The 14,120-nt window shown below is 38.9% G+C and overlaps 1 protein-coding gene across 6 annotated transcripts in view; it reads right to left on the bottom strand.

Moving 5' to 3' along the window:
* LOC100553063 (ankyrin repeat domain-containing protein 17) overlaps positions 1–14,120 on the bottom strand; it is a 114,772-nt gene that overhangs the window by 32,818 nt on the left and 67,834 nt on the right. For all 6 annotated transcript variants that reach the window (XM_062957514.1, XM_062957510.1, XM_062957512.1 and 3 more), the window contains exons 6-12: positions 11,727–11,960; positions 10,600–10,694; positions 9,747–9,984; positions 8,465–8,656; positions 8,040–8,149; positions 1,944–2,031; positions 843–970 (exon numbers count right to left, since the gene is read on the bottom strand). In XM_062957514.1, the coding sequence (XP_062813584.1) occupies positions 843–970; positions 1,944–2,031; positions 8,040–8,149; positions 8,465–8,656; positions 9,747–9,984; positions 10,600–10,694; positions 11,727–11,960 (1,085 nt within the window). The remainder of the gene's footprint in view (positions 1–842; positions 971–1,943; positions 2,032–8,039; positions 8,150–8,464; positions 8,657–9,746; positions 9,985–10,599; positions 10,695–11,726; positions 11,961–14,120) is intronic.

Genomic DNA, 14,120 nt, shown 5'->3' with positions numbered 1-14,120 from the left:
CATAAAGAATATTTATTTATTTCTATTATGTCCTCTAAAGATTTCAGGGTTATATACAATGAAGCTAATTTGACTAATTTAAAACAATAACATTAATATTTATTAAAGTATTTAAAATAACACTGTCATATTTAAAGTAACACTAAGAGATTTACTGTCATTTTATATTTTGGAATACTTCCCCAGAACACAAAATTATTATGTTTCTTAATATCCAGTGCATTATAAAATATTTTAAAAGATATTTTAATTTATTATTCAGTATTAAAATGCATTAAATCCACAGATATTCATTCCTCCCCTCTCCACTTCATATGACTTCCAGCCTGTTGTAAGTTTCCTTGGTTGCAGAAAAGGAACAGAATGGTAGCAGGCTCATTAAATATAAAACTATAATATTATTGGATGAGATTAGATGTATATGAACAAGGTCCTTTACACAACAGTAACATACAAAATAGTGTGCAATATCCATTTATATCTGAAAAAAATACTTATCATATATCATATGGGCAAACTTTGGCCCTTCAGGTGTTTTGGATTTCGACTCCCATTATTTCTAACAGCTGGTAAGCTACTCTCCTGGTGCTTCTTTGAGGGAAAACTACCATATCCATTTTCTCATCCAGGCATTCAAAAAGTCCAGAAATGGTATCACAGTGGAAAAAGCAGGGGGTTGGTGCTTACATTAACCCATGGATAAATTGAGCTAAGTTTTTTTGGTAAATTTTTAAACTAAAATTTCTGGAGTGTACATAATATAAGGCTTTGGGCTCTGTTTCTCAATGCCCAACAATATCCACTCAATACAGAATAAGATTAGAGAAAACACTATTACATACTTTCAGTCTGTGAGTAGGATCAGAGCCATGTGCCAACAACAATTCCACTACTGCCAGGTGCCCTCCGGCACAAGCAAGCGATAAAACTGTATGATCATTATTAGCTGTTGTCCTGTTCACATTTGCTCCTGTTAAAAAAATAAAAAGATGAGCACTAATTCTTATTCTTAACTGAACTATTACCACTGGTCTTCTCCTATTAATGAGAGAACTACAAGCCTCAGTCTATCTCTGAAGTGAAACAATCCCTTCTACTATAGTGGCAATGACTGATACAGCAAAGATGCCTTCAGCTATCCTACTACCTGAGTTATGATCAGGGAAGGGAGAACTAAGAAAATTCATGAAGACTGTGACAAAGATGCACAGCTCACATTATGGTATTTCTGCACTTTTGCACAAGGCAAGCTGGAATCCAGGGGGTAGGCAATTCTCCCACAAGAAAGAATGGCTCTAAACTGCATAGCTTTTCTCTAGAACTGACAGCAGTAATCATGTCTACTACAAAAGGACACTATTTCCTTTATTCTTAGTACATCACAGGTATTCATAGGTTATGAAGTTGTTGTTTTATCCCCCCTTCTACTTGCACATATCGCTCTGAGCCCAATTAAGGATACAGTGATACATACAGCACCAAAACCATGCAGTATTCTGTTCATTTAGTTTATTTTAAGGCCTTAAAATTCTGTATAGAATCCAAAATCACACATTCAAGATGACTGCAGCAATCATATACAGATGGCTGACTTGTTTTTTTTCAAGCAGTAAACCTCACTGACACCCATTCTCCAATAGCCACTCATAGATTTCTTTCAGTTTTGAGATTGGATTGGTGTATAATGGGCATGGGGAAGGGAAAGCTAATTGTTTAAATCAGAAATATCCCAAAGCTCCCATAGGTTCACAATCACTAGCTAATCAGTCCTCCGAACCCTGGTTGTTGAAAATATTTATGCTTCCTTTTATTGCTTCCTTGATTCAGTTCAGAAATAAATATATGAAGATCAATCAAAACATAAAAGCTACATTTTGATACAAACGATCCTTAAAGAAACATGAAAACAGTAACAAAAGTAAATATTCTTTACAAAAACCTACCTTTACTAATTAAAAACTGAACAGTGCAGACATGACCTGCTCTTGCAGCTTTCATAAGAGGCGTTCTTCCTCCTTCAGATTCATGTTCCTAGAAAAGATATTAGAGATGGGGGGAAGGAAGAGAACAAAACCATCTTTAAAATAAGGAAGCCTTAATTATTATTAACATAGTATTTATACAGGCAATATTTTAAAGGTTTGACACATGCACATATATCCTGCTTTCCCTTCAATAATGTCAAGGCAGCACAAATGGCTCTTCCTCTCCACACTTTATATCCAGAACTCTGAAAGCGTGTAACTGAAAGCGTGTAACTGGTCCAAGCAATCCTAATAACAACAACTTTACTTTTAGATCCTGCCAACATCTTCCCGAAGGAGCGGCTTTGAAAGCTAAAACCACATTTAAACATAATATACATAAACCAATCTGATTAAACAATTAAAAACTGCAGAATATAAAACAACCAATTAAAATGAATCACAACAAAAATCCTAGTGAATTTCATCACTCAGCGTACATATCTTCATTGTAGAATAAAGGAAATTTGATGTCACTTTAACTGCCATGGCTCACTGGGATGGAATCATGGGAATTGTACTTTTAAAGATTTTTAGACTTCTCTTCCAAAGAGTGGTTGTATCAAACTACAAATCCTAGGATTCCACAGAATTGAAACATGGCACTTTCAGTGATACCAAGCTGCATTAATTCTACAGTGTAGATGTAAACTGAGATGTGGATACCCCAAGTCTTCAGGCCAAGACTACAAACAGTGTTTTTCAAAGTGTTTTTGTTGTTGAATTCAATTGACTGTGCAATATGATATCCCGAGTTAATGATTCCCAGACAATCACAATGGAACAATTCTATGCGTTCAAAAAGTAAATTCACCTACTCTACAACAGAATAATAAAAAATGTATAGCCCAAACTAGAAAATTTAACATGGATAAGATACCGGGGGGGGGGGGGGGGGGAACGGGGGACGGAAGGAGGGACTGCCCAAGGCAATTTAGCTAACAGGGAATCATAACTTAACTAACATTCTGGGGGTGTAGGATGACAGTTAAATGAAGTGCTGCAACAATAAATGACTACCCACTAGAAAAATGCATAGATGATGATGATGATGACGACTGTTATTATTATCTTTATTTGTATCCTGCCTTTTTTCCTTGTGGGACTCAAGGTGGCTAACAATCCCACAATTAGTCAAGTTTTCAAAGTGAAATACAAAAGTTAAAAAACCGTATAATAAAAACAGATTGAAATACAATAAAAACACTTGAAATAGCATTTAAAATTCATTGCACCCCTTCAAATCCCATCCACAGCCTCTCCAAAGCATGTCCCTTATATTTCCTCAAATACCTGCTGGCAGAAGGTGGTCTTGACCTTGGCCTTCTAGATTATGACAGGAACGAATTTTTAGATACAATGCCAGACTTGGGAGTTTCTTAGTCTGGCCCAAATGCTTAGAAGAATTCAGCTGTGCAATGGCTAAGCCAAGAAGAGGAGGGGCAAATGAACATCTAAAACCAGAAGAATCTTGTGGATGCTTGTAAATACAGTAGAGTCTCATTTATCCAAGCTTCACTTATCCAAGGTTCTGTATTATCCAAGTCAGTCTGCCTTTTAGTAGCAATTGTTTTTGTAGTAAATGTTGCAATGATTTGGTGCTAAATTCGTAAATACAGTAATTACTACATAACATTGCTGTGTATTGAACTGCTTTTTCTGTCAGTTTGTTGTAAAACATGATGTTTTGGTGCTTAATTTGTAAAATCATAATGTAATTTTATGTTTAATAGGCTCTTTTCGTAATCCCTCCTTATTATCCAAGATTTTCGCTTATCCAATGTTCTGCCAGCCCGTTTATCTTGGATAAGTGAGACTCTACTGTATGTATCTTTAGTCAGTCATAACACTGCTCAGAAGGGAGGAAACCTTGTTCCTTGATGGTGCTCTACACCTGATATATGACAAGAAAACTTTTCAACACAGAACAGGTGAGCCAACGCTTATGTAGAGAATCATTCTAAACATTCTAATCTGCACAGCAGTCCAGGAGTTGATGATGAAATCTGTTAATATCAAAATCACCAAGATCTCTATTTATTTTAGCTTCTGCTGAGGAAGCCCGGTCGTGTGGATGCAAGGAATATGCATTTCCCGTTAAAACAGTTCCATTGGCTGCCAGGCTGTTCCCGGGCACCATTCAAAATGTTGGTCATGACCTGTAAAGCCCTATATGGCTCAGGTTCAGACTATTTGGCAGATTATATCTTCCAGTAAGAAAGGGCCCGGTCCCTAAAATTCTCAGGGGAGGCTCTTCTCTTGGTCCCACCACCATAACAAACATAGGGGGATGGGATGCCAGGAAGCGCCTTCTCGGTGGCTGATGTAGGCTTGGGAACCTTCTGCCTATGGAGGCTGGAATGGACATTCTGTTGTCCTTCCAATGATAGCTAAAACCTTTTTATTCAGGCAGGCTTTTGAAGAAGAAGTTGTTAAGAATCATAGAATCATAGAATAGTAGAGTTGGAAGAGACCACATGGGCCATCTAGTCCAACCCCCTGCTAAGAAGCAGGAAATCGCATTCAAAGCACCCCCGACAGATGGCCATCCAGCCTCTGCTTAAAAGCCTCCAAGGAAGGAGCCTCCACCACAGCCCCGGGGAGAGAGTTCCACTGTCGAACAGCTCTCACAGTGAGGAAGTTCTTCCTGATGTTCAGGTGGAATCTCCTTTCCTGTAGTTTGAAGCCATTGTTCCGTGTCCTAGTCTGCAGGGCAGCAGAAAACAAGCTTGCTCCCTCTTCCTTATGACTTCCCTTCACATATTTGTACATGGCTATCATGTCTCCTCTCAGCCTTCTCTTCTGCAGGCTAAACATGCCCAGCTCTTTAAGCCGCTCCTCATAGGGCTTGTTCTCCAGACCCTTAATCATTTTAGTCGCCCTCCTCTGGACGCTTTCCAGCTTGTCAACATCTCCCTTCAACTGTGGTGCCCAAAATTGGACACAGTATTCCAGGTGTGGTCTGACCAAGGCAGAATAGAGGGGGAGCATAACTTCCCTGGATCTAGACGCTATTCCCCTATTGATGCAGGCCAGAATCCCATTGGCTTTTTTAGCAGCCGCATCACATTGTTGGCTCATGTTTAACTTGTTGTCCACGAGGACTCCAAGGTCTTTTTCGCACACACTGCTGTCAAGCCAGGCGTCCCCCATTCTGTATCTTTGATTTCCATTTTTTCTGCCGAAGTGAAGTATCTTGCATTTGTCCCTGTTGAACTTCATTTTGTTAGTTTTGGCCCATCTCTCTAGTCTGTCAAGATCGTTTTGAATTCTGCTCCTGTCTTCTGGAGTGTTAGCTATCCCTCCCAGTTTTGTGTTGTCTGCAAACTTGATGATCGTGCCTTCTAACCCTTCGTCTAAGTCGTTAATAAAGATGTTGAACAGAACCGGGCCCAGGACGGAGCCCTGCGGCACTCCACTTGTCACTTCTTTCCATGATGAAGACGACGCATTGGTGAGCACCCTTTGGGTTCGTTCGCTTAGCCAATTACAGATCCACCTAACCGTAGTTTTGTCTAGCCCACATTTTACTAGTTTGTTTGCCAGAAGGTCGTGGGGGACTTTGTCGAAGGCCTTACTGAAATCCAGGTACGCTACATCCACAGCATTCCCTGTATCGACCCAATTCGTAACTCTATCGAAAAAAGAGATCAGATTAGTCTGGCATGACTTGTTTTTGGTAAATCCGTGTTGACTATTAGCAATGACCGCATTTGTTTCTAAGTGTTCGCAGACCACTTCCTTAATGATCTTTTCCAGAATTTTGCCTGGTATTGATGTGAGGCTGACCGGACGGTAATTGTTTGGGTCGTTCTTTTTTCCCTTCTTGAAGATAGGGACCACATTCGCCCTCCTCCAATCTGCTGGGACTTCTCCCGTTCTCCAAGAACTCTCGAAGATAATTGCCAGTGGTTCTGAAATAACTTCCGCTAGTTCCTTCAGTACTCTTGGGTGTAGCTGATCTGGCCCTGGGGACTTGAATTCGTTTAGAGAGGCCAAGTGTTCCTGGACAACTTGTTTCCCTATTTGGGGTTGGATTTCCCCCAATCCTTCGTCCATTCCGTGTTGCTGAGGTTGAAGATGGCTTTCTTTTTCTGAGAAGACCGAGGCAAAGAAGGCATTAAGTAGTTCTGCCTTTTCTCTGTCCCCTGTCGCCATCACCCCATCTTCTCCTTGCAATGGCCCTATCGCCTCCTTTTTCTTCCTTTTTCTACCAACGTAAGCAAAAAAGCCTTTTTTGTTGTTTTTTATGTCCCTGGCAAGCCTGAGCTCATTTTGCGCTTTAGCCTTGCGAACCTTTTCCCTACAGGTGTTGGCTATACGTTTGAATTCTTCTTTGGTGATTTCTCCCCTTTTCCACTTCTTGTGCATGTCACTTTTGAGCTTTAGCTCAGTTAGAAGTTCTTTGGACATCCATTCTGGCTTCTTTGCACTTGTCTTATTTTTCTTCTTTGTTGGCACTGTTTGCATTTGCGCCTTGAGTATTTCACTTTTGAAAAACTCCCATCCATCCTTAACTCCCTTGTTTTTTAATATCGGCGTCCATGGAATGCCGCTCAGTAATTCCTTCATTTTTTGGAAGTCAGCTCTCTTAAAGTCCAGAATGCGTGTTTGACTTGTCTTAGTTTCAGCATTCCTTTGTATTGCAAACTGCAGGAGCACATGGTCACTTGCCCCTAAGGATCCAACCACTTCAACTGTATTGATCAGGTCTTCCACATTTGTTAAGATTAGATCAAGAGTTGCTGATCCCCTTGTTGCCTCTTCTACCTTCTGGACCATAAAATTATCTGCAAGGCAAGTGAGGAATTTGTTGGACTTTGTACTCTTGGCTGAGTTTGTTTTCCAGCAGATATCGGGATAATTGAAATCGCCCATGACTACTATATCTCTTCTTTGTGCCTGTTTGGTCAGCTGTTGACAGAAGGCTTCATCAAGTCCTTCATCCTGACTCGGAGGTCTGTAGTAGACACCCACGACAAGATCTTTTTGAGTCCCGGTTCCCTTGATTCTTATCCAGATGCTTTCAAACTGGTTTCCCGGATTACAGTCTTGCATTTCTTCTGCAACGTAACTGTTTTTGACATATAAAGCTACTCCCCCTCCTCTCCCCTTTGTTCTATTTCTGTGAAAGAGGTTATAGCCCTCAATGGTTAAATTCCAGTGATGGGAGTCATCCCACCAGGTTTCAGTGATGCCTATGACATCGTATGTGTGGTGCTGTGCTAGGAGTTGGAGTTCGTCTTGCTTATTTCCCATGCTCTGAGCATTAGTGTAAAGACATGTAAGCCCCTGTGACCTCCCCTCGAACTGTTTATTTGGGATTATTGTGCTCTCTGTACTTGGTCCTTGCTGTGTTTGTGCAGCCCTCCGTTTAGCCTTTCGGCGGTTCCCTGTGGTCGTGGGTAATATAGTGTTCGCCAGGCTGTTGTTCCCCTCCCCCAGTGGATCTAGTTTAAAGTGCGCCTGATGAGGTTTGTGAGTCTGTGTGCAAAAAGATGTTTTCCTACTTGTGTGAGATGCACCCCATCGCTTGCCAGTAGTCCATCCTCTTGGAAGAGTAGACCAGGAAGACAGGATATTGTTTGTGGCATTTTAATTGTTTAAACTGTTTTAAAGTATTTTAAGTGATTTTAACTGATTTGTATGTTTAATCCTATTTTAATATTTATATGTCATAACTTTTAAATTACATTTGTAATGTTGTAAGCTGTTTTGTGTCTCAATTGAAGAGATAAAAGTGGGATATTATTATTATTATTATTATTATCATTATCATTATATCATCTTCTTTATCTCAGGACATGAGAATGATGTGGAAAAGGTTTGGAGCTTTTCTCAGTCGAGAAATTCACCCTTCAACCCTTTTTATTTAGGACAGCTTTCCTAATTGATTTTCTCACAGTCAGCTAAAAGCTTCCTAAAACATAACCCATATTGAAATGCATCAAGGCAAAATGGTTTCTTCTTAAATGGATGGCAAACAAATACAGGAAAATCCCAAAGCTAGCTTACCAGATCTGCATCTGCTTGAAGCAACACATCTGCTACATCGGTATGGCCATTCTCACAGGCATATGTCAGTGCTGTATCTCCTGTAGCTGTTGTTGCGTGCACATTTGCTCCTGAAGCAGTGTGAAATACAGTAAATTTAGAAAATATGCAAGACTCCAATGTTATTTTGCAAAACTGCCTGCAGTATTTAACTGCATTTCAAAATATTACAGTATTAAAATACTGAATTATGACGGTTTGTTGTTACTATTTCACACATATTTACACTGATGCAAGTACCATAATACCATATAAAACGGCATGTCTAATAGATTAATTCTTTCAGTAAGTCAGTATAGAATATAACCTCATGACAGTGAAACTTCAGCAGTTTTATGGAGTGTGTAACCACAAACAACACATGCATACAAAGGGAAATTCCGTACCTGCAGCTAATAAATATTTCACTAGCTCCAGATGACCCTCCTGAGCAGCTTCCATTAAGGGTGTAGAACAACCAAGTTCTATATCAGCTCCTGCTTTAATGAGGAAATCAGCAACTTCCAAAAAGCCCCCACAGCATGCTAAAGTTAAGGCAGTTTCTTGGGTCTCTTCTGTCTGAGCATTGATGTTGGCTCCTTCAAAAAAGAAATATATCAAGACCAATTAAATTTGGTACAGCATTTTGCGATATTTCGACATTACTTGTATACAATTTCTCAAACCAATAGAGCCAGCCCAGTTATTTATTAGTACTATTCACAACGTGGCACTATACAAGCCTAACAGCCTAAGAGTCTGTCAAGCAAACCAATTAAAAGGAGATAAATTAAATACCCTTCCGCTTGACAAAGAGATTATCTAAGCAGTGTATTTTTCTTTTCAAGAAGAAAAGTTGTGTTAATCTGTTTAAGCATAAAAATAAAAATTGGGGACTATTGCAATATCACAGAAATTGACTGGACGGATACATTTCAGCACAATAAAAAATTGTGCTGAAATGTATCTGTTGGTCTCAAAGGTGTTCCTAGATACATTCTTCCTCTTCCTTTTCTTCTTTTAATTTATCTGATAATTTATTAAAATTTTGAATATTAAGAATTTAATCATCTTATAATCTATGGCATTCCTGGAATATAGTTTTTACATGTAGAATAGAAAAAATCCACCATGAAAATATTATTATTATTTAACAAATATATACCCCACCTTTCCCCACTTAAGGGCCCAAAGCAGCTTAACAGCAACTAAAAACATGCATAAGAAAAGTTAAAACATTTAAAAACCAAAAATTAGTAGTTGCTGTCACACATCCTAAAACATACATTAAACTATAATAAAACATTAACACTTTAAAACCACTCCTAAATACATCATACAGTCCAGGTTCTTCATCAATTTTGTAAGCCCTGAGTTCAAAGGTTTCCTTAAAAAGATAGGTGTTAAGGGTCCTCCTAAACTCCAACAGAGAGGGCACTGCTCTAATTTCCCCTGGGAGGGCATTCCAAAAGAGAGGGGCCACTCCCAAAAAGGATGCTTCTCTGGAAATCTTTAACCTGAGCGAATCACGGAACTTAGTCGACACCAACCTTTCCCCACTAGATCTAAGAGTTCTTGTTGTGTATTGTGGGACCCACTGCTGCAAGTAATCTGGGCCGATGCCATGAAGGGCAAATATCTTCAACACTGTTAGTAGCATAGATGATGAAAGAATACTTCTGTAGTTACCTTGACCTAGAAGTAATGCTACCATCTCCTCATGACCTTCCCGGGCTGCCTCCATCAGTGGAGTATAGCCTTCATCATTTACTTCCTCCAGATTAGCCCCTCGCTCAATCAATAAGGCGGCCAGCTCCACATGCCCACCGCAGGCCGCCAAAGTTAATGGAGATTCAAAAGAGTCAGCAGGCATGTTCACCTGAGCACCACTATCAAGAAGTAACCTAGCAACTTCCACATGGCCATCCTAAAAAGAAAAGATAATACATTAAAAACTACACCAATGCAGAATAAAGCTCCTACACATTTGTATTTAGTATCAAAACTACATGATTTCATAACAATGAATCAGGGCAGTTAAAATGGATTCATTCTATAGCATAGCTGCTAGTCAAGGTTTCCCTTTCTATCTCTAAATGCTTTGGTATTCCAACACGTTGGTTTTTAAAGAAGGAATTCTAAACAAGTAACAACTGTAATGCACACCTTTTTTGGCCAAGTTGCAACAAGTGCACTTTTTGCCATTGCACATTACATTAGCTAGCAAATACTTTGGGTTTCAGGGTTTTAAAAACTGAGGTGTATAGTAGATTCTATGGCGCATTAGACGAGTAAATACAGGTATTTGTTATATGCTCTGTTTGGGTATGTATGCTTAGAAAAGTTTTCTACTCAGTGGGCAAAACTGATTGTTGTGTTTTAAAGATATTTTACAAGATTTTCCATACCAGTTTCATTTCCTTTTTATGGGTCTTTATCATTTTAAAGCTATTCATTCATAACATGATCAGACAGCTTTTAATCTGCTGTGAAACAGAGAGTCCGACTGATTTTTGGATCATGAACAACTGACACCTCTTACCATGCATGCCTCCATTAATGCAGTATGCATTTCATCTGTTTTATGCTCCTGGTCCGCACCTGCTTCCAGCAAAAATCTCACCATTTCTAAATGCCCTAAAATAATAATAAAAATAATAACAATAACAACAGACTACATTAAAAAAACTAGGTTCATAATCTATTCAATGTATCAATATGCATAAGATTACCTAAACATTAGGAAAAACCTCCTGATGGTAATTGCTGTTCCCTGAAATTTTTAAATAGAATCTGAATAGCTCATCAGAAGAGCTTTGGCAAGAGGTTGGACTAGATAGGCTTTGCAGCCTCTTCCAACTCTGATTCTGTGAACAACTGCTAAAAGGATTTCCAAAAACTTATAGGACCCTTTTAATTACTCAGTTAGTACCAAGAATTACTGTAAGTCTTTTATTATTTAAACACAAAAGTAGAGTAGAAATGCTGATGTTAATTAAAACTCTACATATGGCATTTGGGCATTCTTTCAAGATTAGAAAAGAAAAATGTTTGGGATTTCAAATCCAAAGCACAAAACCTCTAACATGAAATAGGCAAACATTCTCAGGAAAAACAAAAGAAAACAATATGGTGTTTAGTCTTCAAAGTTGCTACCTCTTTAAAACAACAGACAGCAGAAGAAAACATCTTTTAAAATCCTAATCTGTTTTCTTTTCACATCATTCAATACAGGGTGTTGTTGTAATATAGGCAATTTGTTCTAAACTTTCTCATTGCTTCAATCTGTTTCCAGCTTTTGCAAATGCCAAATTCCATTCTCCAGCAGAAAGGAACTGAACTATAGCACGAACGCTGAACACCAACTGTGCCCTAATAAAAATATTTGCATACAATACAATATTCCCTGCACTTTGTATTTCAGCTTGTTCCAGTACTGAATTGTTATACTCAGCTATTCTCCACAGAGAATAAGAATCTTGATAAATATCAAATACAGACAGGGCTGCACTCTAATGACATTCTACCCTTATTTAGGGTAAAAATAAAACAATATTGTCATTTCCTTTTAAATAAAATAAGAAGTCCTAATAATGGCAATGTGCTTAGAAAAGTACTGATAATATTTTTCAGTAAAACACTATAGTGGAAAGATTTCAATACCGTTACCTTTATAGCAAGCCAGTGTAAGTGCACTCTCCTTAAATTCATTGGAATGCGTATTGATCCCAGCTCCATTTTCTAACAGGACTCTGGCAACTTCCACATGTCCAGCACTCCCTGCCTCCATAAGGGGAGTGTGGCCGTTTTCATTGTGGTCCTCAATACTAGCACCAGATTCTAACAGGGCCTTCACAACATCAACATAGCCTCCAGCACAAGCGTACGTGAGTGCTGTGTTGCCTAGTTCCAAGAAAGAAAAAGAACAAGTTTTACGTGGGAGATTTAGGCATTTGTCATTTACAGTAGTTCAGTATTATCAACACTGTGGCCCTCCAGGTTGTTTTGGACTTCAGCACCCAGAATTCCTGACCAACAAGTTGACTGGAGCTTCTGGGAGTTGGGAGTCCCAAAGATATGGAGGGCCAAAAGTTTGACACTTATGCACCATCAAATCCTCCTTAGAACTCATTGACTGGCCTAAGAAAATCCACTATCTGACAGCCTTCACCTACAACAATGATTCTCAATCTGGGGTCCCCAAATGTTTTTGGCCTACAACTCCCAGAAATCCCAGCCAGTTTACCAGCTGTTAGGATTTCTGGGAGTTGAAGGCCAAAAACATCTGGGGACCCCAGGTTGAGAACCACTGACCTACAATATCCCATGATATAGGGCAAGATAGAAGTGTAATAACCACCACCACCACTACCATCATTTGTAGGTCTTTAATAATTCAGTCTTTTCCCACAGAAAGAACAACAACATTCTGTGGTGATACTTTCAAAGCAATTCCAAATAGACTGAGGAACATCTGACTCAAGTTGCCATAAAGAAGCATGACAACAGCAAAATTAAAAAGTAACCTTAACATTCATGTTATCTGGCAAACCCTCACTGATTTGTGGATTCTTGAACAGAATTGGAATCACAGATTGTCAAAAACTCCAGTTAGTAGCATGTGGTAAATTGGGAAACCAAGATTATAATGGAATGATAATACTGTATCCCTTAAGATCATTGTAAAGTTTAAAAGATAAATAGTTTGTGTGAAGCAACTGAAACTCTTTAATCTATTTTTTATCAGCTAAAGGGTTCCTCCAGCCCTGTCCTTCCATTTGCAGAAAGTTATTTTATTCATCAGATCTTTTCAGTGAACGGGAGAGAAAAGAGGCTATTTGTCCAAATGTGCATTAGAACAGCAGGGAATCCCTGTAAACCTTACAGACACAGAGTAGGAAATCTGTAAGAAAAAAAGAAATTGAGAAAATACTGATTTAATCTCTGTACTCCTATCCTGCAAATCTCTTCACCTGAGGACATATCTGCAGAAAAACAGACTGACCCAAACTGACTGGTGGATCTCCATACTTTTAGACCTTATCACAGAAATTAATTCCAGAGAAGTCTCTGTCAGTTGGCTGAAAGCAATCATTACGACTGGATAGGAAAAGGGGGAAGATCAGAATCTTCTAATTAGTACTTAGTTTAAGTCAATAGTTAGAAAACTATATGTATCATATCTTCCCCCGAAATTAAAAAGATGGGGGTCAAGAAATCCAATATACTTGGGAACAATCAAGATGGATTCAAAGCACACTACTAAGGAGTAGATCATTCCTTGACTTTATTACATCTTAATTGAAAAAATACCTATAGCTAAAGATAGGAGACTGTACCTTCTCTCCATTCAAGAGGAGTATCATATTCTTGCTACTACAGCCAAAATTATGGGACAAGCTACAGACTTGACAAATGAAATGTCTTCAATATGTAAAAAAGGACTTTTAACAGTATTTATGAGCACATACATTGCATCCATGTTGTATTCAACACACACACATTCCCTTGTTCAAGTAAAATGAGTAATTAAAACAAGGAGTACTATATTTTTTTCTTTTTTTTCTTCAGTGTTTGTCCCGCTTGATGGTGGGGTCCGCCATTTCAGCAGGTCGTGTGCCTGGTTAGGGTGTATGTCAGTAGTCTTCAGATCGTTGTGCAATATGTCCAGCCAGCATTGCTTTGGTCATCCCTTTGGTCTCTTGCCAGGAACTTCTAAATCAAGAGCAATCTTACAAAAGATCTCGTCTTCACCTTGGAGAGTATGACCATACCATCTGAGGCGTGATTCTCATAGTCTGTTTGCAATTGGAGCAATGCCAAAACGTTGCCAGATATCATCGTTGCAGATGTGGTCAAGGCATGTGATGTCAGTGGTAAATCATAGCATCCTCATCTCCATAATACCGAGGTGGCATTGTGCTTCCTTTATTGTCGGCCAACATTCGGCTCCATATATTGCAGCAGGCCTTATGGCAGTTCAATTGGTTTTTGATTTTAGGTGATCGGGCATCTTCTTGTTGCAGAATACACCTGCTACCAAGAGCCATTTAATCCAAGCCA

This window comes from Anolis carolinensis, chromosome 6 (assembly GCF_035594765.1).
Source record: "Anolis carolinensis isolate JA03-04 chromosome 6, rAnoCar3.1.pri, whole genome shotgun sequence".
NCBI lineage: Eukaryota > Metazoa > Chordata > Lepidosauria > Squamata > Dactyloidae > Anolis > Anolis carolinensis.
This window is presented reverse-complemented; position numbering and strand designations above follow the sequence as displayed.